Genomic DNA, 23613 nt, shown 5'->3' with positions numbered 1-23613 from the left:
GTTTCATTAATAGGTATCAGAGCATGAGATTGTGTAAATCATACACATATCTTCTGTCAAGTATAATTAGGGTTTTAAGTTTTTGAAGGATCTATTCTTATCATTTTCATCGTTTCCATCGATTGAAGACGTTAGATATGGGTCCTTGTTTAGCCCTAAACTCGATTATAGTTTACACATCTTATTCTAAACATGTATTTGTGAATCGACACCATGCAACCAGAAGATCCTCATAGTCACTCCTTCAATCTGTCCAGCAGCATTGGATCTACTACTAGAATCCCAATCCTTTTTCTGTAGGATTATGAGGTCTGGGCATTGCACTTTGAAAATTACGTTCTTGGTCTTGAAGATCATGGCACATTAATATGGGAAGCCATAACTCAGCAGACATTCACTCACACAGCCACAATGTGGGTTATTAAGACTCAAGTTGAATACAACACTCTTTTTGTTGACGTTAAAGATATTCCTCAAGATGAAAAAGACAAGCTTTTAAGAAATGTCAAGGCGATGAGAATAATCAGATTCGCTCATCCTCCAGACACATTTCGTCTGGTCAGTTCTTGTGATACAGTGAAGGAGATATGGGATAGGTTGAAAGAACTTTACTCAAGCGACGCAGATCTGGAACACTCAGTTCAAACACTACTTATTTCTGAGTTTGGTTCTTTTGCTTAGAAGTCTGATGAAAAGCTTAATCAAACTTTCAATCATTTTAACCATCTTTTGATTAGAATGCTTAAACATAATCTTAAGCGTGAAAGGATTGAGCAAAAGGTTACTTTCATGAATGGATTAAGGCCTGAATAGAAGGCAGTTGTGTCCACAATTAAAGCTCATGAACAGTTTAAGAGCTACACTTTGGCGAAGCTGGTGGGAATTCTTAGATCCCACGAAGATGAATTAACAAAGGAAGGGAAGATTGTGTCTGGAATGGGATCATTGGCCCTGGTTGCGAAGGGAAAAAAGTAGAAGAAGAAGATTTGGAGTCAGATCTCTCAGATTGTGAGCTTACGAAGGAAGAATACGCTCTAATGGTGTCAAATCCCAGAAAGTTCCCTAAAAAGAATTTTGAACGCCTCAAAAACAAGAATTGGCAAGGGAACTACAGTTCAGACAAAGCAAAGGATGAGAGCCTCAACAACTCTCAAAAGGATGAGGTAAAGAAAGAAAAGAAGTTGATGGGAGATTCCGGCTATGACTGCAACCATTGTCATGGCAAGAATCATATGGCCAAGGAGTGTATGTTGAGAAGAATGAGTGGGAAGAAGGATGAAGAAGACAGTGAAGGTAACTATCTTTGAAAGATAGAAGAGATTAGAAATAAAAAGAGTACTGATAGTGCTAAGCCTTTTTTGGTTGTGCAGGAGGATAATGATGTGTTTGTACGTGTTGAAGTTGATTTGGAAGACGAGGAAGTTCGGAAGCCCACGCATGGTCGATGCTTCGTAGTGAAGTTTAAAGTCCCTGAGTACGAGGGAATATGCTTGATGGTTCGTGGTGATGTTTCAGAGCAAAAAGGATACACCGCTGATAGTGCGCATGCCTCGGACAACTATTTTGTTGCATGACCTGTTTCTGAACAGGTCAGTGTATGTGAGAGAGTCATCAGTAAGATACAATCTATTCTCCAGTCTCTTAATATTCATGTCGCTCATTACGAATTTGAATTAGATGATTTGAAATTTATTGTCTCTAGCTTTAGTGATAGCTTAAAAAGAACACGTTTAAGCAATTCTAACCTAACTGATCTGTAACACTCCAAATCAGGTATGACCTTGTCTGTGACAACCCGAAATTTATTCCGTCACTGTAACCCTTTTCCGTTAATAAAATTTATTTTTATTATTAAATTTTTCCGTTAACTTTTAAGTTAAGTAAATCCATTTGGGTTATTGTCGTAATTTCATACGTGTCGGAAAATGATAAATCACGCGAAAAATCTCATTTGCGGTTGATATTTGGTGGACCCCCCACCCTGGCCATAAACTCAACCCTATATATGGGTTGAGTGGTCTTCATTCCAACCTTTTTCACATCTTAGGAACCTCCTCTCTCTACTCTCTCTCTCTCTCTCTCTCTCTACAAATCGGTTTTTGATCAAGAATTGTCCCTTTCAAGCTTCACAACAGTAAGTAAACCCTCCTAGCTTGTTTAGCTTAGCATACATGCAAATCTATGGTTTAAACTCTCAAAAACACCAAGAACATGAGTTTACGGTTTGGGAACATCCCAAAACCGTAAACACCCTAAAAGGGGGTTTTGATGCCCCAAAACCTTTCCAATGATTGTTTAATGACCAAGAAACTTGCATGAATGATCCTAGAACCCCAAAACATGAAATAATAAGAGTAAACATGAGTTTACGGTTGGGGAATATCCCAAAACCGTAAACACCTTCTAAGGGTGTTAAAATGCCCTTAACACCTTCTATGACTTGAATGAGTGGCTAGAACCTTGTATGCTTATCCTAGAAGCACCAAACCATGAAAGAAAGTGAAAAACATGAGTTTACGGCCGTAAAATCATGTGTTTATGACCGTAAACTCCAAATAAGGGCCATTTCAAGCTCCAATCACTTCCATAGCCCTTGATTCGAGTCTAGCATAAGTCCATGAGTAATTTAAGACCTTTGAGCACCCAAACCCATCATTCCCATGAGTTTACGGCCGTAAACTCATGGGGGATATGGTCCCTCAACCGTAAACACCCCTAAGGCCACCACTTGAAGAGTAAACTCCATAATGAGGCCATACACTCCTTAGATGCAACCCGTATCACCCCTAACACTTGAAATAAAGTGTTTTCACGCATTAGAGTGTATTTACTTACTTAATTAGTGATTAAATAACTAATTAGATACAATTATGTATCACTTCATGTTACATAGGATCCTCGCGTGTGTTCAAGTCCTCACTTAACACCTAACATACCTACCCGGCACTTCCATCCATTCACTGCAGGTGAGTTCATACCCCTACACATTTTTTCGAGTTTTTCATGATTTCAGGGGGGGATACAAGCAAAAGTACAAGGGAACTTGTACTCAAAACCTATTATTTCGTATGAAATACTTACATGTCCAGCATGCTTTTAACATAGAACTGATTAAGAAATTAACTTTTAGAGTTAGTTTTCAAAACTAAAACAAGGAAACTCGTGAATCTCATCATAAAACGTTATATTTTATAATTTACAAAGGATTTATGCCAATCATAAAATGGGATTTACAAACATGGAACCACACTCCAGAACCACATTTCGGAGCCACATTCCAGATTTTCTATTTCGGCCCCTCGTTCTGGGCATTGCTTTTCGACCTTAAAATGCACCTATCATGCATTCTCAACGTAGAAAAGAAATTGGAATGAGTTCATCTCAAGATGGTGTTTGCCATTATGAAGAAGAAGATTGTTATGTTTGTTCAGATAATAACTCGTTTCCGTAAGACCCAGATTTCTCACTCCCGGATAAAATGTTTGATAACGTTTTCCAAGCTATACAGGTTGCTGAAGAAGTAAACGAAAAGAACTCTAAAAGAAGTCACCCACTAAATCAATGTGCAAACGATCTAGTAGAGCAAGTAAATGAAAAAAGAAAAATGGGTTTCTAAGGTTGTGAAAGAAGTGAAACAAACTAAGAAGTTGGGTGAAGATGCAAATGCGGAGATAAATAAACTTTGTGCAGAATGGGACCGTCTAACAAATTTTGTTAGAATTAGAGAAGATTTTATCAATTGCGAACAAAATATGTATCCCTTACAATTTCCTAATTTGTGGAAACCAATCTAAATATGTATTATGATTTATAATACTCTTTGCAATAATGTTAATATTTTTTTGTCATTTTGGATTATCATATCGTTCCGTTTACAGAATTCAGTTTCAAAAGACATTACAATATCTGTATTTAAAATTAGATTACATTTTTTGCTGATAATTGGGAACTTGCATCTGATGCAAACTAGTCGTGTTTACATGATTTTCAAAAAATTTCATGTATGTCTCAATTAGTTTCAACCCATTACCAGTCAACTCGATTTGATCTGATTGGAGTTGCCTCGCGTGTTTCTTCGATGATGTTCATTGTGTTCATAAATTGTCATATATCTCCAAACATGGTAATAAGGAGCATTTGCATGTTATACAATGTTGCTTGTATCCGCTCCTTAGTCGCTGAAGGCAGTAATGGGATTCAGTATTACCATTTGTTGTTTCGAATGTCGATAATCACGAATCATTTGTTCGTCTTCAAGATATGGTATAGCATATTCTATAGGAAACTCATCGTCATCGTTCGAATCACTGAATCTTGAAGACTGAAAGTAAAATATACCTAAATTATATTAATATACTCATTTAAAACCAACGTGCATAAAAGTATTTATTAATAATAAAACCAACTTAATGAAACATACCCCTAACAAAAAAATAATAATAAAAAAAAAATGCAACTAGTCTATCATACCATGTTTTTCTGCACTTGCTCAGGTCCTATCTTTCGGAGTTCTATTTGGTTTTAATTTAAGTTTTAACAACCTTTCTGCTTTATTTCTTAATTTTACAGGTGTCTTTGTTGGTTTATTTTTTATTTTATTTTGTAACTCAACATCTTGGTTTTTTATCTACAAAACCAAATTTTCATCAACATTTTAATATATTACCGTAAAAATAAATTAAAATTTTAAATTTTTGTTTTTTGATTTTACCTTTATCGGATGCAATTCTGAAAACTCATGTAAATGAAATACAACTTTGTCGCCCGTAAAACCCACTTTTTTTAACAACATCCACGCAAACTCGTCTTTGGACTAACATGGCTTATTAAACAATATTTAGAAAAAAAAAATGATAAGCATAGTTATTCCGGATTGATATTCTATAAATCATTTTGGAATAGTTCATCGAAATCCGGACCACGTTCTTCGTATTCCGGACTTACAATACCATTTTGTAATCCCTACAATACGTACTTCCGGACTAAAACAAACGATCCGAAACACACTATAAGGTACTTACATGAGATTAATACACATAGAACGACAAAAACATTTTAAAAAAAGGGTAATCTCGGAATCGGTCATAGTATTCCGGACTCGTTCCTCATATTTCGGACCATTTCGAAATACGTAAATCCTTTTATAAAATCAAATGCAAAGTAACTTAAAATTTATTTTGTTTGACGAATCCATGCTGAAAATTAGGTCCGAGATGCGGGTAGATCGTGCTTCGGATTTGCAAATTCCGGAATGCATATTCCGGATTTTTTGTGGTGGGTTTTAATTAGTAACGCATTTGTGGACATGGGAATGAATTCAAAACTTCTGCTTGAATCCCAAGGTTGAAACCCTTCTTTCGTTACTTTATTCCAAAATTCACAAACATGCTGTATGTGGCCCATTTTCGTGTGTAACCCTTTTAGTTTGTTAATGCTAAGTAATCACGAAGATTTTAACAAACTGATTAAGAATTACGTTCTTGACAAATTCTTGGTGAGCCTTTAATGGTCAATAACTAATTGAGTTGTCTAAAGTGATGAAAAAGAAGCTTTTGATTCTTTAAACCGAGGGTATATTGACTTGGTTATGGACTCAATTAGATTCTCTTACAAATAGAGAAGACGGATTAAATTAAAACCACTTTACATTGTGCTCATTCTTCTGTTATAGTCAACATGTCATCCCTTGAAGAACTTAACATCTCAAAGGATCTTTGCCAATATGATCTTTTATATCCCTTTCTTTTTACTCTCACTATGTAGGGTCTTAACGTATAAACCATCGAGGCTAAGCAAAAATGAATCATCAAAGGTGTGAATGTAGCTATTGGTGATTTCGGAATTTCTCACATTATTTTTTTTGCAGACAGTGCAATCTTTATGGTTGAATGGTCTACTGAAAATGTCTTACGTATTAATTTGTGCTTTGATATGTTTTCATTTGGATTTGGGCTTCAAATTTATTCTCCTAAAAGTTTATATATTTGGAGTTGATACTCAATTTAGAGAGGTGGAAGAGTTGACAAGTGAGTTATGAGAAAGGAAGACTGGAATAATCTTCTTCTCAAATTCACTATTGGTGTATTGGCCACGTTTTTAGGATGGTGTTATTTTAATGATCTAGTTCCTTGGAAGAAAATTTTATCCCCAAAGAGATTGGTTGGATTAGAAATTGGAAGGCTCACTGGTTTCTTTACTTTTTTTAATGGCTAAGTCGCACTCCAACCATAGTTTGTCCCAAGTGGGAGTTGAACCCTTAACCTTTGGTTGAGGGAACCTCTCCATCAACTCCTAATATCTTTGGGCCAAATACCCTTTGGTTTGAATGAAGCCTTACTTGCAAAACGGCATTGATGTTTTTCAATAAAATCGTTTTCTATTTTGGACAAAGTTTAAGAAGATGCAATAAAATCGTTTATATCGCCACTACCACCTGTTTTTGGTAAAAAATTTCAAAAAAAAAAAAACTGGTTGAGGGATCTGACAAGCAGCCTCAATAAGCATAATAATTTAAAAATTTTGTACATGTAAAATAATAAAACTCATTACTGCCTTGATGAATCATAATTACATAGAGTCCATCCCAACTCCTTTTGCTACAAATCTCATTTCTCACCTTCAATTTCTTCCAACCAAAAAAAAAACATCAATTGAATTCAACAAACAATCTACCAAAAACAGATGCGAGCGGTTGCATTTGCATTGCGATTATTTCAATAGTGTATCCTATCATCAAAACCAAAAACAAAAACAAGCACCACCTCCAAAAGATTATCCAGATTCATAATCCAAAAAACCCCCACAAGATCAAAACCAAAAAAAAAAAAAAAAAAAAAAAAAAAAAAAAACTAGTATGATACGGATATGGAATCGTTTTTCTTTCTTACCTTGAATTTCGGACAGAAGACCCACTCGTAAAACTGGAACCTCCGGCTAAACAATAATACTTTTAATAAAATGTCTCTCACTCTGTTGTGTTGTGGTTAATAAAAAGCTGCACATATTGTTGTTCCTTCCGTATAACCATCAATCAATCAAAATCAATCAACCTAACCTCACTTCACTTCTCCCCCTCCCCCTCCTAATTAACACCACCTTTCTGTTTTGGAATATACTTTGTCTTCACCCCTCCTCCTCCTCCTCCTTTCTCACCCTTCATTACAAACTTCCCTTTCACTTTCACTTTCACATTATTCGTATTATTAATACTCGCATTATTGTTTGTATTGTTATTCATATTATTATTGCTTGAACTCTCGTTATTCTCGCCAGGTGGCTCCTCTCTTGATGATGATAAAGATAAAATCAACTTCGAATGCTCCCCCGATATCGCCTCCTTCCATCCTACATTACATATTATTATTATTATTACTTACTAAATAAATAAACACTAATTTAAGTTACATTTTATATATATATATATATATATATATATATATATATATAGAGAGAGAGAGAGAGAGAGAGCGTACTTTGTGCAAGAAAAGCTTTTGCAGCATCAAGAGAGAAGAGCTTTGCTTCGGGCTCATTTCCACCGTCACTGTCATCATTTGACTGACACGTAGGCGGAGTTTGACTTTGACCATTCTCACCTTTTACTTTACTATCTCCAGATACACCTCTTGACTCATGACGTGGCCTCCAAATTTTGACAGTGGAACGTTCCCTGCCACTGCCACTGCCAGCCTGGATGCTGTTCTTTTTGACTTCCGTATTTCCATTTTCTTGACCTTGACCTTGACCTTGACCTGGACTTCTAACTGTCACAGATATGGAACCAATCATCAGCTGACTACAGTTGCTCTGGCTCTGGCTCTGACTGGTTGCATCGTTTTGTATTCTAGATTTCACAACTTCCACCCCTCCATTTTCCGGTTTTGGCTTTTTCGTCCATATTTTACTCGTATTGACAACATTAGTCCTTTGTTCTCTATGCTTATTATGTGTTTGTTCCCTTTTGGATCCGTAAAACCCGTTTCGACCTCCTTTTTGTGACTTCGGGACCTGCCATCGAGCCACCATCTGATGCAAATCATTCCCGTGCACCTTTTGGTGCTCCATGGGGTCCACAACATTCGGATCTTCTTCTTCTTCTTCTTCTTCTTCTTCTTCTACATTGTTTGAAAACTGAACGATGACATCATCATCATCTTCATCGTCATCTGGAGAAAACGAATCGACTTCCGCGAAAGTTGGAGAGCTGGATGTTTCTGTGGATGGAGTTGTTGTTTCAAATAAATCCGGTTTGACTTCGTTTGACTGATCTTTCGCTCTTTGTTCCTTTTGTCTTAGCTTTCTTTGTTTTTTCCTTTCCAAAATCTCCGCTTGCCTACATAAAATAAAATAAAAAAGTCAAAAAAAAAAATTGTTAAGAAAGAAACTGTGAATAGTGAAAACTACATACCTCCTTTGAGCAGCTTCTTCTTCCTCAACAAGTAACTTTTGGCATCTTAATGCTTCAGCATCCTTGTCTGCAAGCCATGCTTTGACCTGTATGTATGTAAAGTTTTCTATTTATTATTACCACTTCCAATATATTTTAATAATTTAAATAAGAAAAAAAAATACCAATTTTTGTTCGAAAAGAAAGCTGGTGGCAGCAATTAGGTTTTTGATTTCAAGCCCAATTTTACCAGCTTCTCCATCAAAGACGAATTTTTGTAATGATTCAGCAGTTCCAGCACTTAGAAATGTTGTCTCACTAGCATCATTTAGGATGCTGAATAATTCTTGGGAGGAAACTGGAAGTCTAGAAGTAGAAGGTCTACCTTGGATTATGTCCTATAAGTTATATATAATGATTAATTACAAAATGTTAATTGTTAAAAAAATTAAAAATAACATGTGATTGATTACTTACCACAAGCATAGAGCCAGCTTTGACATAAATTTGTGGGAGAGATAGAAAGATTGGCTTGCGGAGATTTGCTATAATGTTTCTTATTATTGAAGACCCTGGAACTTCCTAAAATGGAAATGGGTTGGATTAATTATTTAACTACTTTGATAACATAGTTTTCGTAAACATAATTAATTATTTACAAAATTTTAAAAAGAATGAATTAGAAAAGAGAAAGTACCTCCAGGTTAACATCCTTGAAAGACATGATTTCCTTGGCTTCATCAAATGAGAGCTATATAAGACACAATAACAATGAGCACAAAAAACTGGTTAAAGAACAAAACTTTCTAAATATAAGTAAAAAATTCGAGTCTTACCTTGTCCCAAAATGCCCCCAATAAATCCCTATACTTCTGGGACTCCTATATAATGAAAGTAGAGACAAGTGTATTAAGGATTTAGTATTAACAAACAGATATCTACATATATGTATAAGAAAAGATAGGATGAATTAGTTTAAACTTTAAAGATGCGTGAAATTGAATTATAAATTTACAATAAAGATATAAAATAAACCTTATGGAACTTTAAAGAGCGACGATGAACTCGTATATGTCTTCGATAATTGACAGGAGAACAGAATTCACGGGCACATTTCTCACATTTCTGCATCTGAATCTTCATAGGAGCCAACAAGGGCCAACCAGGGAGATCTACAGAAAATGGTTAAGAGTTAGATGTAGGGGCATATTTGTCATTTTTCTTTCATGCAGATAATGGTGGAAGAGAAGAAGATAAGTGAATACCTTGTTGATCCAAAGCATGAAGTAACTGTATCCACTGCACAGGGCTATCCCCAGTTCTTGAAAATGAAAATGAAGGTTCTTTTCCAACTGCTTGTTTGATGAAGGTATCCAAGGAATCACTCCCTTCCTCTGCTTTCATTGCATCTGCAGAACTGGTGCCCAAAAGTTTTGCAACTGGCATCTATATTCACATGAGTTAGCATATAATAATTTTAACATTAGTTAAAGAATCATTCATTAACAACTTATATATAGCCTCATTAACCATTCGCATTTGATTAACCCCTCTATGTAATTGTATACTAAAGATATTACATGCAAATTCAACACTCATAGACATACAAACAACATTTCACATGCTGCTTATGCTTTAAGCTCCAAAGATATCATGACATATGTACTCTGATTCTATGGATAACTACAAAAATACACATTCAAGGCCTTTTTCAGGTAAATCAGCCACCATGACCAATAAGGTACAGGAAAAAAGGAGAAGAAACAGAATTGACAAAATAAGTCATATTGGGTGACAAATGTGTTCCAAGAAGAATATAAGTATATAACACCGTCGTCAAGAGTGTCCATTCTTTTTCACCCCAAAAGTTTACTACATTATGATAATAATCTGAATGGAATTTATATGCCAATTTTCCAAGCACCCTTGAGGACACGGATTGAACTAAAAACCTATCTTGTTATGCACGATACGCACTACTACAGAATACAGATTCAATAATGAGGTCAACAAAAAGGAACCCTAATTACAATGCTGAACCGAACTCCCAATTACTAACCTAAAAAATACAAGATCCATATTTCTACGTAATTCTGTATGATGTACAGAAAATATAAACATCAGTAATAATTAATGGAGCTTGCTTAGAGAGTAAAAGGTCACGCAGCAATCCAACAAGTACATATTTCTACAAAAATTCAATAAGAAATCCCATCATACTTGCGTCATTGCCAAAATTTTGTATAAAGTTGAAGAGACATCAATCGGCGAAAACAGAAAATCGCCATACCGTGCATACATAAAAAGAAAAAGAAAGAATCCGCAATGCTAAGACATTAATTAGATCATAGGAAACAGATTAATTTTAAGTGTCAAGAGTCTCCCATAGAAGATCAAACGAGAAGTATCCGAATCAAATTACAATATATATGTTAGGGTTATAATCATGTGATTTATGATTAGCACGAACGTAGTGAAAGAGCTTGACGCACCAGTGTGAGACCGAAGGAGTTAAGAGATCGCCGTAGATCGGATAAGTGGAGGAGATCACCGGAAAGACGGCGATATGATTGCGAAAACCGGTGAAATTGATGTGTGCGAAGCTGGCGAGGAATGAGAGAAGCAGTCGGCGAAACAGAGAACGAAAGAGAGAGAGTGAATTAAAAGAAAAAGGAGCCGGGGAAAATCCTTTATATATATACGGTCAAACCGGAAACCCTTTGAGTAAGAAAACCGGAAAATAAAAAATAAAAAATGAAAATAAAAACCGAAAAATAATTGAAAGGGAAAAGTATGGTGGTGGTCGAGGAGGTTGGGAGAAATATCAAAATGATATTTTTTGTTCCTTAAATAATGTATCTCTTTTACAAAATTCATTTATAATTTACTTTTTGTTGATAGATTTAATGTCATTATTCATTTAAATTAACATGACCATCAAATGAAATGCATAATGTATATTTGTATATTGTATATTAGACAAATTTGTTATATTTGTATATTGTATGTTAGACAAATTTGTTACCAAATCTCTTCACATTTTTTGATATAAATGTAAATATATGTGGAGTCAAGTTTGTTTCTTTAAATGACTCTTATTACAGATGGAAGATTCCAACATATTTAGTCATTTATAAGATGTGTTGGACCGATGTGAAATACACTAACACTCCTTCTCAGAATCGAAGACTTGATGAGAATAGACGTGGATGTGTTAAGTCACAGGGGTGCGAGATGTCGAGTCTAATACCATGTAAATATACGTATAACCAAAATTGTCTTTCCAAAATAGCCCTATGGAAAAATGTAACATCTAGTTTTGATTATGTTTTCTCACTCATTAATCATGGTTTTATAGTCCATAAGAAAGTAGAAGGATGGGATGAAGAAGGGAGCCATTTATCGCATTTGTTGAAAAATCTGAAAATCTGGAATTTATCAAAAGGGACTCGAAGCGAACTTTAAAAGGTGTGGCGCGCCTCCGGCCCAATGGGTCGAACATGTTTTTGGGTTTTAAGGTTATATAAGGTGCATTACCTCGAAGGACATGTCATTTCTTAGCCTCCATTAACCCTAAAACGTCTCCTGAGAGAAACCCTAGCCTTCTTTGAGTGTTGTGAGCTTATCCTCTCTCTGTGAACCATTTTTGTTGCTTATTTGAAAAGTTTTGGTGAAGGAATCAATAAATGTGATTCTTGGGAGTTTGAAGCTTGAAGATCCTTGTATTCTCCATACTTCTGGACCTTTGTAAGTTGCAAAGATCCTTGATTTATTACATTTTACCTTTGGTTCTAAAAGTTTTTTGTGTTTTAGTCCACTTTTATGGTGTTTTGGCCCCTTCATGGCTTGATCTATCAAGTTTGGAAAACTCCATGGTTTTTGGATCATTTTACTTTTTAGACTTAACCTTTTGGGTGGATCTTTGAGTGCTTACATGTTATCTTTTATTTCATGTATAAGAAAAATGAAATCTTAGACATTTAAAGATTAGGGTTTTAGATCTAGTTTGTTTGGGAGATCTTAATGGATAAAGTTGGATACTTTATCCATTCAGACATCAAGGAGATCCAGATTTGAATATTAGAGACTTGGACTTAATGGTTTAAGTCAAAATATATAGGTTGGACAAGGTAGGATGTGACACGCTTATGGGCTTTTCTGGACGCGTTTGGTTTTTAAGCTGAATCCCGATTATTTGTCATGTAGTGGGCGTGAGAACTGAGGCGCCCAATAGAAGGCGTGGCGTGGCGCGCCCGTTGACCAGTGGGTTGACTTTTTGACTTTTGGCTAAGTTTAACATTGTGTCAAATTTTGGGGTTCGGGTTTTAGAATGAAGTTTGACCTATATTTTATGCCTAGGTGGTTCGTGAGACCAACCTTTGCGATTATTCATGCAAATCGGGATTTTCAGATTCTGCAAAGTGAGTCTTCTCGTTATACTATAGAGTATGCTAGTGTTATTGTATGCTAGATTGTCTTTGTGACTTTTATATAAAATATTAAGGGGAACCATAAAAATGGTATAATAGACTATGGGGGGCATAACAATTGTATGAAAGACTATGGTGTGACCATAGCAAAAAAGGGTGTAGGTAGACTACAACAACGAAAGTGATTGTAAAACTATGAGGGACCATAGCATTCACATGGGTTGAAATATACCCATAGGATGGGCCCATTGGTATGTGATGTATGTGGTATTTTGAAGAACTCATTAAATTTTATGTTTACAGTTAGAGATTAAATGTTTTCAAATACTTTTCGAATCGTGAGAATGCATACGCATCCAACGTACAAATATACAACCCATCACTTGACCATCAATCACTTTACATTCAAACGTTTATTATTGGTTTTTTGATTCCTTTTATTCATTGATTAATTATGATTTTTTATTGAACTTTTCGTGTTATTTCCGTATAACGACTTATTAGGATTATACATTGAATATATTTGTATGAATGGGAAACCTTATCTTGATTTTTATTTTAATGCCTGCATATAATTTTCAAAATACATTAGTTTGTCAATGTCTTAACTTAAGAGTTTGGATTTTTCAAACACATTTTAGTTGTTTTCCTTTAAGGAAAAAATAATATCAAAATGTTCGAATAAATATTGTTGCATTTAATTTTTAGGAAATTTTGAGGTTTTAAAGCACGTGGACAAATTTAATTATGAGTGCAACAAACTATAAATGTTGGATGGGGTCATTGGAATATTTTTCTTTATTATAGTTTTACAATTACAATCAGAATCAATCAATTACTTTCATTACAATGATCAAGTAAATTGATAGTTATTTAAAAAAAATCAGCTTTTTAGAATTACTTGTCGTTAATCTCTCTAATTTTTATTACCTTTTACCACAAACATAACAAATTCAAATCGGGTTCTACGAAGCTTAGCACATCCTATATATTATCAATTACTGTTATAAAGGGTTTTTGAATGTAACCGAAAATATATAAATAATTATCAAATAAATGGGCAAAATTCAATATTAACCACGTCTAATCAAGGTAAGTCATCTTATGTGGTCTACTTTTTATAAAATTAAGCATTTAAAAAAAAAAAAAAAAAAAAAAAGACAATGGCTGAAGTATTAGTATACAACCCATTTGTTAACAATAAGTTCTTGTATACGAAATTTGCTTTATAGCATTTTTTAACACATGAATTAGATGGCGTTTACACATACTTTTTATATTTAAAAATGTTAATTTTAAATGTGTGATGCATCAAATATGAATAAAGCTAATTATATATTTGTGTTCATTTAAACCATATAAGAAGTTTTAAATGCATTTCATGCCGAACACATTAATCCAATAAAAAGCATGATTTGTTTTACAAATTTGTATCGTAGATAACTTAACCTCAACGTCATTTAACGTCATTTCACATCTCATGTCTTTCTATTGTTTATTCGTTAGTATTATGTTTTTCATTTAAAACATTTGTAACATAAATTTATTAAATTTACAAACACATATAATGATTGTGTAATTATATAGCCCAAAATACTATGTTTGTATAAATTTATAATGTCCTTAGATATTTGTAACATAAGTTTATTAAATTTACAAACACATATAATGATTATGTAATTATATAGCCCAAAATAATTATTCACTTGTGGATCATTATGTTATAAAGTATTGAAAATCATATGTGAATCTTCTAACATATTACAATATAACTATATAACCATATTAGTGAAGTAGATATTCACATATGAATCATGAATCATTAGTTTGAGAACATTGCAATGATAAATTGCCACTAACCTCAAAGTTTTCTATATTCATGCTCGTCTGATGTATCTACCACTACCAAAAAATATAGATTTTAGACAAGGCTAAATCTCTCGTTAATCCATTACAAATATAGATTAGCAATGTAAATTTATAATTATTGAAGGCTAATAATTTTAGAAAATGAACATGTCATTTCACGATGGAAATATTTGTCGTTAATCTAACACATTTTATCGCTCAAACAACTTTGAAGCCAAGTTTAAACAACCAAAAAGCAACATATTTGTAAAAGATTAGCAACAAATCCTAAGTGATGGAATAACATTAGATGTATTGTGTGATGGATTAATGCCGATTATTTGGAGTCATATTACTGCGACGGAATAGTGATGGACTTTAATTATAAAACGTTTGTTACTTTAACTATTTTTAAAATTATGAAATTACAAAATTTTCATAGTTTCATGCACCATAGAAAAATATAATTATATGATATCAATCGTAATAATAAACATTGCTGATGCATTTGCCTAATGAGTTTGCAAGGTAGTTGAGTTTTCGAGTGATTTTAAAAAAATTTAGCATTAAAAAAAGTCAAACTAAAGAAAAAGTTTCGTTCAAGAATACGAACTTCAAGCTTTTATTTTTATTTTTTGTAAAAAGCTCATAATCTAAAAGTTGCTTCAAATAGCTTTGGAAACTATTAATTTTTACGAAGTTTTAACTTTTTATTTTTATGTAATTTTACATTTTTCAAAATTTTCTTCTAGTTTTCCAAACACTTATACACACAAATAAAAATTATAGTTCTCGCCTCCCATCTAGTTTTGTTAAGCACATCCAATATATCTTTGTTTTAACTATGATCAAATCAAAACCATACCTTTAAGTCATACTACATGAGATGCACTAAGATTTGACTAACTATTTTTTTAAAAAAGGAGCGTGTAAATTAAGATTTAATCTTAAATATTACTAAAAGAGAAACTTTATGACATCATCTTAAATAATCTGGACCATTGATTGTATTTCAATCTTATTTTTTTCACTCTTAAATCAAATTGCTGACATCATCTTTCTCATATGGAATGTATTTAATTCCAATAAATGTTTTCCAATCATCAATCAATAACTTACATTCATTGAAATGGAATGTATTTAATTTCAATAAAAAACTTTCCATATTTTACATCTTGAATTTTCAGTTATGAAGATTTTAATATGATCAATTTTAAAAATATATTATTAACAAATCATTTCAATCAAGGCCTTAATATCAACCATTAATATAAATCCGTTTATATTAGTAAACCAGTAATATAAATTTTTTTTTATTAGGAAATCATTAATACCGAAAAATCATATTCAAATTATCACATACATATACGATTCATCATTGAATCCGCGACTCACATTTATTTTCAATCGTTTCTTTTCTTCAAACCTTCTCCTACAACATCGTTAATATTGCTTATAACTTTCATCATCATTCTCTGCTATCAACATTCGCTCTTGTGCGCTAGAAGGTCAATACCTTCTTTCATTTTTTATATTTTTTTCGATCATTTTTTGTTCCTATATCAAATGTATGTATTCATATATTTCGATTTTCTTTGTCACAAATTACATGAAATCAGTTAACTACTTTTCTGAAACTTTTCAAATAAACATGAAAAGGTATTAGGTACCTTTAACAAAACAAAAATTAACTATCTTGGGAACTGACATTAATTACGAAAATGTTACTTTTATATATTAGAGATGACTATGATTTTTTTTTATGTCATAAGAATCCGGTTAATTTTGGCATGATTTTAAAATATCATTGAAATTATTATGTTTTGTATATCATATCAACCTACTTTTTTTATCTTCGTATAGTAACAATAAAATTTATTAATTTGCACAACAAATATAAATATTTCAAATTTTGTAATATTATTATACCTTACAAAATACAACTCCTTCCAAAATAAATTTTCGCCAGTAATTTCATCCATAATTTCAACAAATTTAAATTTGTATTTTCTTTATATAAATTTTTTTTAATGATCCTGATTTTTTTTCTCCAAAAGTATATCAAACATTTACGTTTTAGATAATGTTGTCCTATTATAATTATTATTTTCCAAAAGTATATCCGTTTAATGAGGAATTTGATATAATAAAGGAAGTGAATGTTAATTAAAATGAGATATATATATTCCATAATTATTACATGCGTTTATTAAAAAAATTAATATCAAGGTGTAAGCATTAAGCATTTTTAAAGTGAAATTTCATATTACATACAAACGATGATGTTGTACAATGAAATATAAAATTGAATAGACTGGAAAAAAAAAAAAAAAAAACACTATTAAAGCAGTCAATCTTGAAAATAAAATAGTTATGAAAAATTATAAAGTAAGATTAAAATTATAAGATATTAGGATATTTGTAAAAAGTACATTTAGTAAAAGCGTTACGGTTATTAGAAAAAATAAGACCGTTAAGATTAGTGAAAATACAATATATAAACTAAATTATCACAATAATAATGAAATTTTATTATTTGATATTTAATATAATTGACAGACATATCAAATTAAATTGATGATATACTAAAATTATTCAAAGTTGCGCCAAAACTAATGCAAAGTTGAACACTAAATAAATAAGAACAAACATAAAAGCTAGCATTTATATTTATAATCAATTTAAAATAAACCAATCATGATTTAGAAAAGAATCTCCATTGATGATATACAAAAATTAAATCTATATAACATTTAAAATTTTATAAATTATATTACATAACTTTATTTGAATAAATGAAATAGTTGTTAATATTTAATGCAATAGAAAAAACGGTATATTGATTATCAATATATATTTAAATTAGGTAGCATTATTATGCAAGGAACGTCTAATTAAAATGCTTATAAATATATAAATATCATAACTATATAAGACGAGGAAAGTCGTTCAACTAATAAAACAAAAAATGATGTCTACAAAGAGATCTTTCAATGATTATATATATTTATCGTTTTCAATGTATTTTCTACACATTTCAATAATACCAATAACCATATATGTTTTTATAATCATTATACAATATCTATAAACGATTATATGTTTTTTTATGCGTTTAACGCGGGCTATAATCTAGTTTATCTTTTATAGTTGAACAAAGTAGTAACTTTTCTCATCATTAGTATCTTTATGAAGAGATCCATTAAGCCTAAAAGAAGTCGAAAGAAACCAAAGCAAACTAACTAAAAAGAAAAAATAATAATAATAATAAATTAAATATAAAATTATTACTGTAACTATACATACATTCAAGAACTTGTGTTAGAAAGCATACTCTATATTAAGCTTTAGTGAATTATATCAACAAACAACAGATGTAATTTTTACTTTGTGCTGCACAAATTATGCACTGATAGATACCACAGTCAAAAGTCAAAAACTAGAAGGGTATTTTAGGAAATTTGTTCCCACTCTTGAATTGCATAGGAAAGGGCATGATTAGGTAGTAAGTCACAGTGTTCAAGTTGAAGGTTAGTCATGGGTGAAGTCTTGTGGCCACTGTTCAACCACCCTTTTATTGCATCTTCTTCATATGTAAAACCATCTGCTGCTATGTATGGATCTTTCATCACTTCCTGAAAATCACCAACAAAATCCTCAATGAATTTGCATATAATACTTTCATACATTGCTGTTTCTTGAGTTTAGGATAGATAATACACGTACCTGAAAAATCGGGCATACAAAATAAGAGGGGATTTTGCGATGACACTCAGGCTCAACAGGTGCTACTGTAAATCGATCTTTCATTTGCTCAAATGTCTTCCAAATATCATTCACAAGATTCGGCCTCTTCAATGGATTCTTCTCACAGCATCTCAAACTCAAATCAGCTAACTCATTCGCATGCTCAATTGGCCAATCCCCAGCCGATAAATCCAAAATCTCACCAAAATTCCCAAATTCCATCGCACATTTCGTGTCATTCACAACACTCGAAGCTGGCCTCCCTGTTAGCATTCTCAACAACACAACTCCGAATGAGTATACATCAGAAGAAGGAGAAAGCGTTCCGGATTCAACAAATTCAGGGTCGATGTAAGCAGAAACCTCGGGATCGTTAATTTTAGAGAAAACGAAACTGATTCCTAAGTCGCTTAGTTTGGATACGTGGTTTGAATCGAGAAGAACGTTGGTTGGGGTTACGTTTCCATGGATGATTTGAGGGTTATTGGAGTGGAGAAAAATTAGGGCGGAAGATATCTCTGAAGCGATTCGTATTCGTGTATGCCATGGAAGAGGTGGAGTTTTCGCTTTAGAATTAGAACTAATGATTCGATCCTCAAGGCTTCCATTTTCGAGGTACTCGTAAATCAACGACCTTGTTGCTGAACAAACTCCGATTAGGGTTACGATATTTGGATGTCTCGTTCTACTCAAAACCTCTGCCTACACAAAACCACAGGGACCCAAACTGTAATTTAGTATTCTTGTAAAAAAATATCAAAACTTATAGGGACCAAAAGTGTAATTTACCTCATGTTCAAATTCTGCATCGCTTTGAGAACCAAGGGAAGGTAACATCTTAATCGCAACCCTTACATGGCGAAGAATACCTTTATAAACACTTCCATTTCTTCCTTCTCCGATCTTCAATGATTGATTGAAATCCTGAGTAGCTTCCATGATTTCCATGAACGAGGGTTTATAAAATTGTGCTTGTGACAAATTCGTTGTGGTGTCCTCTTTTATATATTTTGTAAGCGTTTTAATTTGTCTCCTTGCATTATCGACTTCATCTTGCAACTTGTCTCGACTTTCTTTGAAAGTGATTAACAGATTCACTGCTTGAATGATTCTCTCCTCCAACTCTTTTTCTGTATCACGTGCCTTTGAAATTCGGTCTTCAAGCTCTGGTTTTTGGTTTTTGATTTTCTGAAGCTCCTTTATGAATTCATCTCTTTGGTTCTGCATTGTTTCTATTTCTTCAATTTGTTTCGACAGTTTAGCCTCCATTGCTTTTCTTTCTGTGGTTTCCTCCATACATGTGTTTTCTGATGTTTCCGCCTATAACAAGGTTAAAAAGTTACTCTTAACAAACTATTTAATTCATGTTTTCTAAATATAAAGAAATTCAAATTCACCTTATGCAAAATGTCCTTAGCGTCTTCTTCTGCCCTCCATCTTCTTATTGATTCTTCAAATGCCTTCTGCTTTGAGTTTTCAGCATCTGTTTTAGCATACTCCAGTTTATCATGCAACTCAGAAGATGAAAGCTCTTGAGGTTTCTCCTGGAAAAAAACCATTTTTAATATATATTTTTCCCAAAATGAATTAGCAAAATTTGAGAGATTATACCAGAAACATATCAGAAAGTGATCGAACCAATTGATCTTTTGTATCATCAATCATCAAATGATTTGAAGTTGAAGAGCTACACCCATTTTTCATTGAATTCTCCAAACATCGAAGGGATTTCACTTCCACATCAGCATCAATTGCATCACGAAGTGTCAGCATTGTCTCTTCGCCAGCTGGCAAAGAGGATAACGCCTTAATACTCCTTGTATAGATGAGGTGGCCTTTGCAAGCAAACCATATTTGACACGTGGGTGGGGCATTTTCGCAAACATATATTGATTTATTAGACTTGAGCTCTGACATATCCCTGCAATCTTGAAGAATTTGGTTCATTAACAAAAAAACAAGATAAACTGAATACATTTATATGTGTGTTTCTTTCTGACTTAATGCATATAGAAACTCATACTTTGAATATAGCTTCTCAGCTGCAGCTCCCATAACAAGCCACTTAATCCCATGTTGCTCTATAGTCTGCACAATACCTGTTTCAACGTTATCAGCTTCTATCCACACCTTACCTGCTTCCACCTACGTAAATACCAAACTCCAAATGACTAAAATTTCTTCCATGGATGTTAAAAAGTTACAATATATCTTCAATTGTAATCCAATATGATAAAAATGAAGAAAATGAAGGAGGAGAAAGAGCAAAAACATTGAAAAATTACCCCAGCTTCATCAAGAATGAGGCGATACTGATTTAGGATTTTGTGCATCTTTTGCTTTTCAAGCTCTCGCCAAGCCTTAACCACCTGTTGTTTTAGGCTACTTTCATAGAACTTGCCATCCACTGTAAAATTATGAACATTGGAAACAATCCGGATTATGTAATCGTGACAAAAACATTGCTAGGGCTCCAATCGATTGGCAATAGGTAGGATAATTCGCAAACTTCAAACCAAAATTAACTGACAAATTCATATCATAAAGCAGCAGGAACAGCAGTACGTGAAGTGATCGACTTACCGAGTGTGATTAACGGAGCAGGTTTATGAATATGAAGGAGACAAATCTTCATTCCAGCAAAGCACTGTAGCGCCCACAATATCAGCGATTTACTCTCCTTAACGTTCCTCCCCACCGCCACAATTACGGTGTGTTCGACGTCGTTAAACTCTTCGATTGTCTCGTCGATCAATTCCACCTCACTCCCCATCGATGTTTGAAATTAGTAACGCTTTCAGAAACCCCAAACCAAACACTATTGATACAGATTTACTTGGTTGAATCGAAGAGAATAGGAGTAAATATGGTACAATTTAGGGTAGTGGGGGACTACTGTGGATTATCGCCTATCGGTAGTGATAAAGGTTTCTTAATAGAGAGTATAATTACGTGTGAACAGATCAAAAGGTGCAGACAAGAACACGAACAATTACTGAGAAATTACAGCGCCATTGGCTTCACTTTCACTCCAGAAATATTAAAATTCCTGTTGATTTTTTCGCATTTTTTGAGTTCAATCTCAGTGGACTCGGCCATGGTGTTCTAGAGTCAATGGACTGTGCCAAGATACACATAATTGTCTGCCAGTTTTTCTAACCTAAAAATATGAGAATGTTATTTATGGAAGGTCATCCATCGTTGAAAATGTAACAAGCAAATATTTTATTTAAATTTAATAATATTAAAACTTAAAACTTAACGACCAGATTAATGTAATTTTATTCCTATCAAATTCTATGTAAAATAACTTAAACCAACTCCAATCAACCCGCAAATTGATGATTTGTCGGCCAAATAAGCCCAATCACCCGCTATCTTCAACACTAAAATGGTGAGAATGAACAGTACCCCACAAAATGGTGGGCCACTATTCACGGACGGTAAATGTACTAGTTTTTTTCAGAAAGGAAACTTCTCTATCGAGGGTTTTCGGGTCAGCTTTTGCGCACCGATTAATCCATCGCTGCAAACATAAAGCTTTGTCTCATGCCCTGGAGTCACTGCAGACGAACCTCCATGACCACAAGGGCTGAGTGGTGCCAGGATTTGAACATGGATCAATAAGTTATCCACTATATCTTCCACATGCCTTACCAAATCACCACAACCCAAGTGGTTTAAATGTACAAGTTAATATAATAATTGTGTGTTTGATCTTTCTTTTTACAATTAATTTATTAAATAAATTCTTTTAATGGGATGTTTTAGCATGCAATTGGAATAGAAAAAAGATTTTGTGTGAAAATTACACAAATTGAGTGATTTTTATACGGTCAAGGTTGGAGTTGCTCTTAGAGCTTCTCCAACCGTCCTGCATTTTTCTGTTTTGCAGAGTTAAATTGCTCCAATGCTCCGTTATTTTGGTGAATGCAGGGATTAATTAATTATTTTGATACCGTTAATATTTTATAGTGAACTACTATTCATCCTTGCATTTTAATGATATTAATAAAATATTAATTCTATGAAGAACTTGTGGGTTTAAACTCATTGCTTTTTAGGAAAAATAGTATTTTATTAATAAAATATACGATATATGTTTTTGATATAAAATTTTAACGTATGACTGGAATGGAATCTGTATATTTGTGTTGAAACAACACCACTTTAGGGGGTGTTTGATTTAGCTTTTCAGGGGGTAAAAGTCCTTTTTGGAAAAGTCACAAAAAATCAGGTTTTCCTGACTTTTTCAAAAAGTTCATTTTTACTTGTATCTAAATCCAAAAGTAGCTTTTAAAATACATTTGCCAAACATCTTTTGCTTTCTATATTTTCCTAAAATGATTTTTGGCTTCTAAAAAGCTAAGCCAAACTCCCTCTTAAAGATTTTGGAGGGTCATGGTTGGAGTTACTCTTAGGATGTTAATAAAAAGGGTTACTCTAGCGATCAATAATATATAATTCGTTTTTAAGTTATTCATTTTTAATTATATTTAAGGGAAAACAAAGAAAAATACAACTATTTATTTACCAAGATTTAAAACAAAAATTGTTTATATATAGAAATTTTTTTACATTTTGAGTTAGCTTTTAGATTAACCATATATTTATCACATTTTACCGTAGACAAAGAGTCAACGTCATTTATTTTTGTTTCCATGTTAATCTATCGGGAAAATGACTCCTAAGGTTAACTAACTGTTACGTTTGTTATCATTTGGTTCCTTTTTTTGTACTCAATATATCATCGAACTTGTTACTTATGTTTATAGATGTACAATTTTATAATGCACTTGAATATTTATTAGAGGAATCTTAACTAAGCACGTGCATTTCATGATTACGTTTACATGTCCAATCAAATGATTTATCGTATCATAGATTCTAGACAAATCTACAAACGAGTGGAATCACAAGTGCTGTGATTTTTTAGTTTACTTAGGTTTAAGATTGAATTCATGGAATAAGATACAACATCTATATGTATAATATCAGACAGCTTTTGCAGACACGTCACCATAATATACCTTGAGGTAAACGTTTATATTAATAAATATACCTCTCATGCACAGTTATATCATTTGCAAAGAGATGTTGACAGCTAACCACAGTAAGCATAACATAGACCGTGTTTTAACGAAGTTACCCATCCGAAACGCTCTTCATATACATTATGGCCAAAGAAAGTTGCAATCTTTGATA

At 32.9% G+C, this 23613-nt stretch overlaps 2 protein-coding genes across 3 annotated transcripts; both read right to left on the bottom strand.

Moving 5' to 3' along the window:
* Positions 1 to 6528: 6528 nt before the first annotated feature.
* Positions 6529 to 11051, bottom strand: LOC145017369 (C2H2-like zinc finger protein). Its single transcript, XM_078975412.1, has 10 exons — positions 10876 to 11051; positions 9649 to 9829; positions 9419 to 9555; positions 9220 to 9264; positions 9081 to 9134; positions 8861 to 8965; positions 8569 to 8781; positions 8405 to 8490; positions 7473 to 8329; positions 6529 to 7344 (listed from the first exon to the last, which is right to left on the bottom strand). Exons 2-10 carry the CDS (start codon positions 9827 to 9829, stop codon positions 7082 to 7084), a joined length of 1941 nt encoding a protein of 646 aa, XP_078831538.1. The 5' UTR covers positions 10876 to 11051; the 3' UTR covers positions 6529 to 7081.
* Positions 11052 to 17920: 6869 nt separating this feature from the next.
* Positions 17921 to 21565, bottom strand: LOC145015332 (U-box domain-containing protein 32-like). Of its 2 annotated transcripts, XM_078973797.1 has the most exons (8): positions 20992 to 21565; positions 20694 to 20815; positions 20432 to 20553; positions 20020 to 20329; positions 19806 to 19952; positions 19198 to 19728; positions 18388 to 19110; positions 17921 to 18296 (listed from the first exon to the last, which is right to left on the bottom strand). In XM_078973797.1, exons 1-8 carry the CDS (start codon positions 21179 to 21181, stop codon positions 18114 to 18116), a joined length of 2328 nt encoding a protein of 775 aa, XP_078829923.1. In that variant the 5' UTR covers positions 21182 to 21565; the 3' UTR covers positions 17921 to 18113. The 2 variants fall into 2 exon arrangements, with proteins under 2 accessions (XP_078829923.1, XP_078829924.1); XM_078973798.1 differs by lacking the exon at positions 20992 to 21565 and having other exon boundaries at positions 20020 to 20336; positions 20694 to 20814.
* Positions 21566 to 23613: the final 2048 nt, after the last annotated feature.

This window comes from Lactuca saligna, chromosome 9 (genome assembly GCF_052625555.1).
Source record: "Lactuca saligna cultivar CGN05327 chromosome 9, ASM5262555v1, whole genome shotgun sequence".
NCBI lineage: Eukaryota > Viridiplantae > Streptophyta > Magnoliopsida > Asterales > Asteraceae > Lactuca > Lactuca saligna.
Note: the sequence above shows the minus strand (reverse complement) of the source record. Positions and strands in the feature narration are given on the sequence as shown.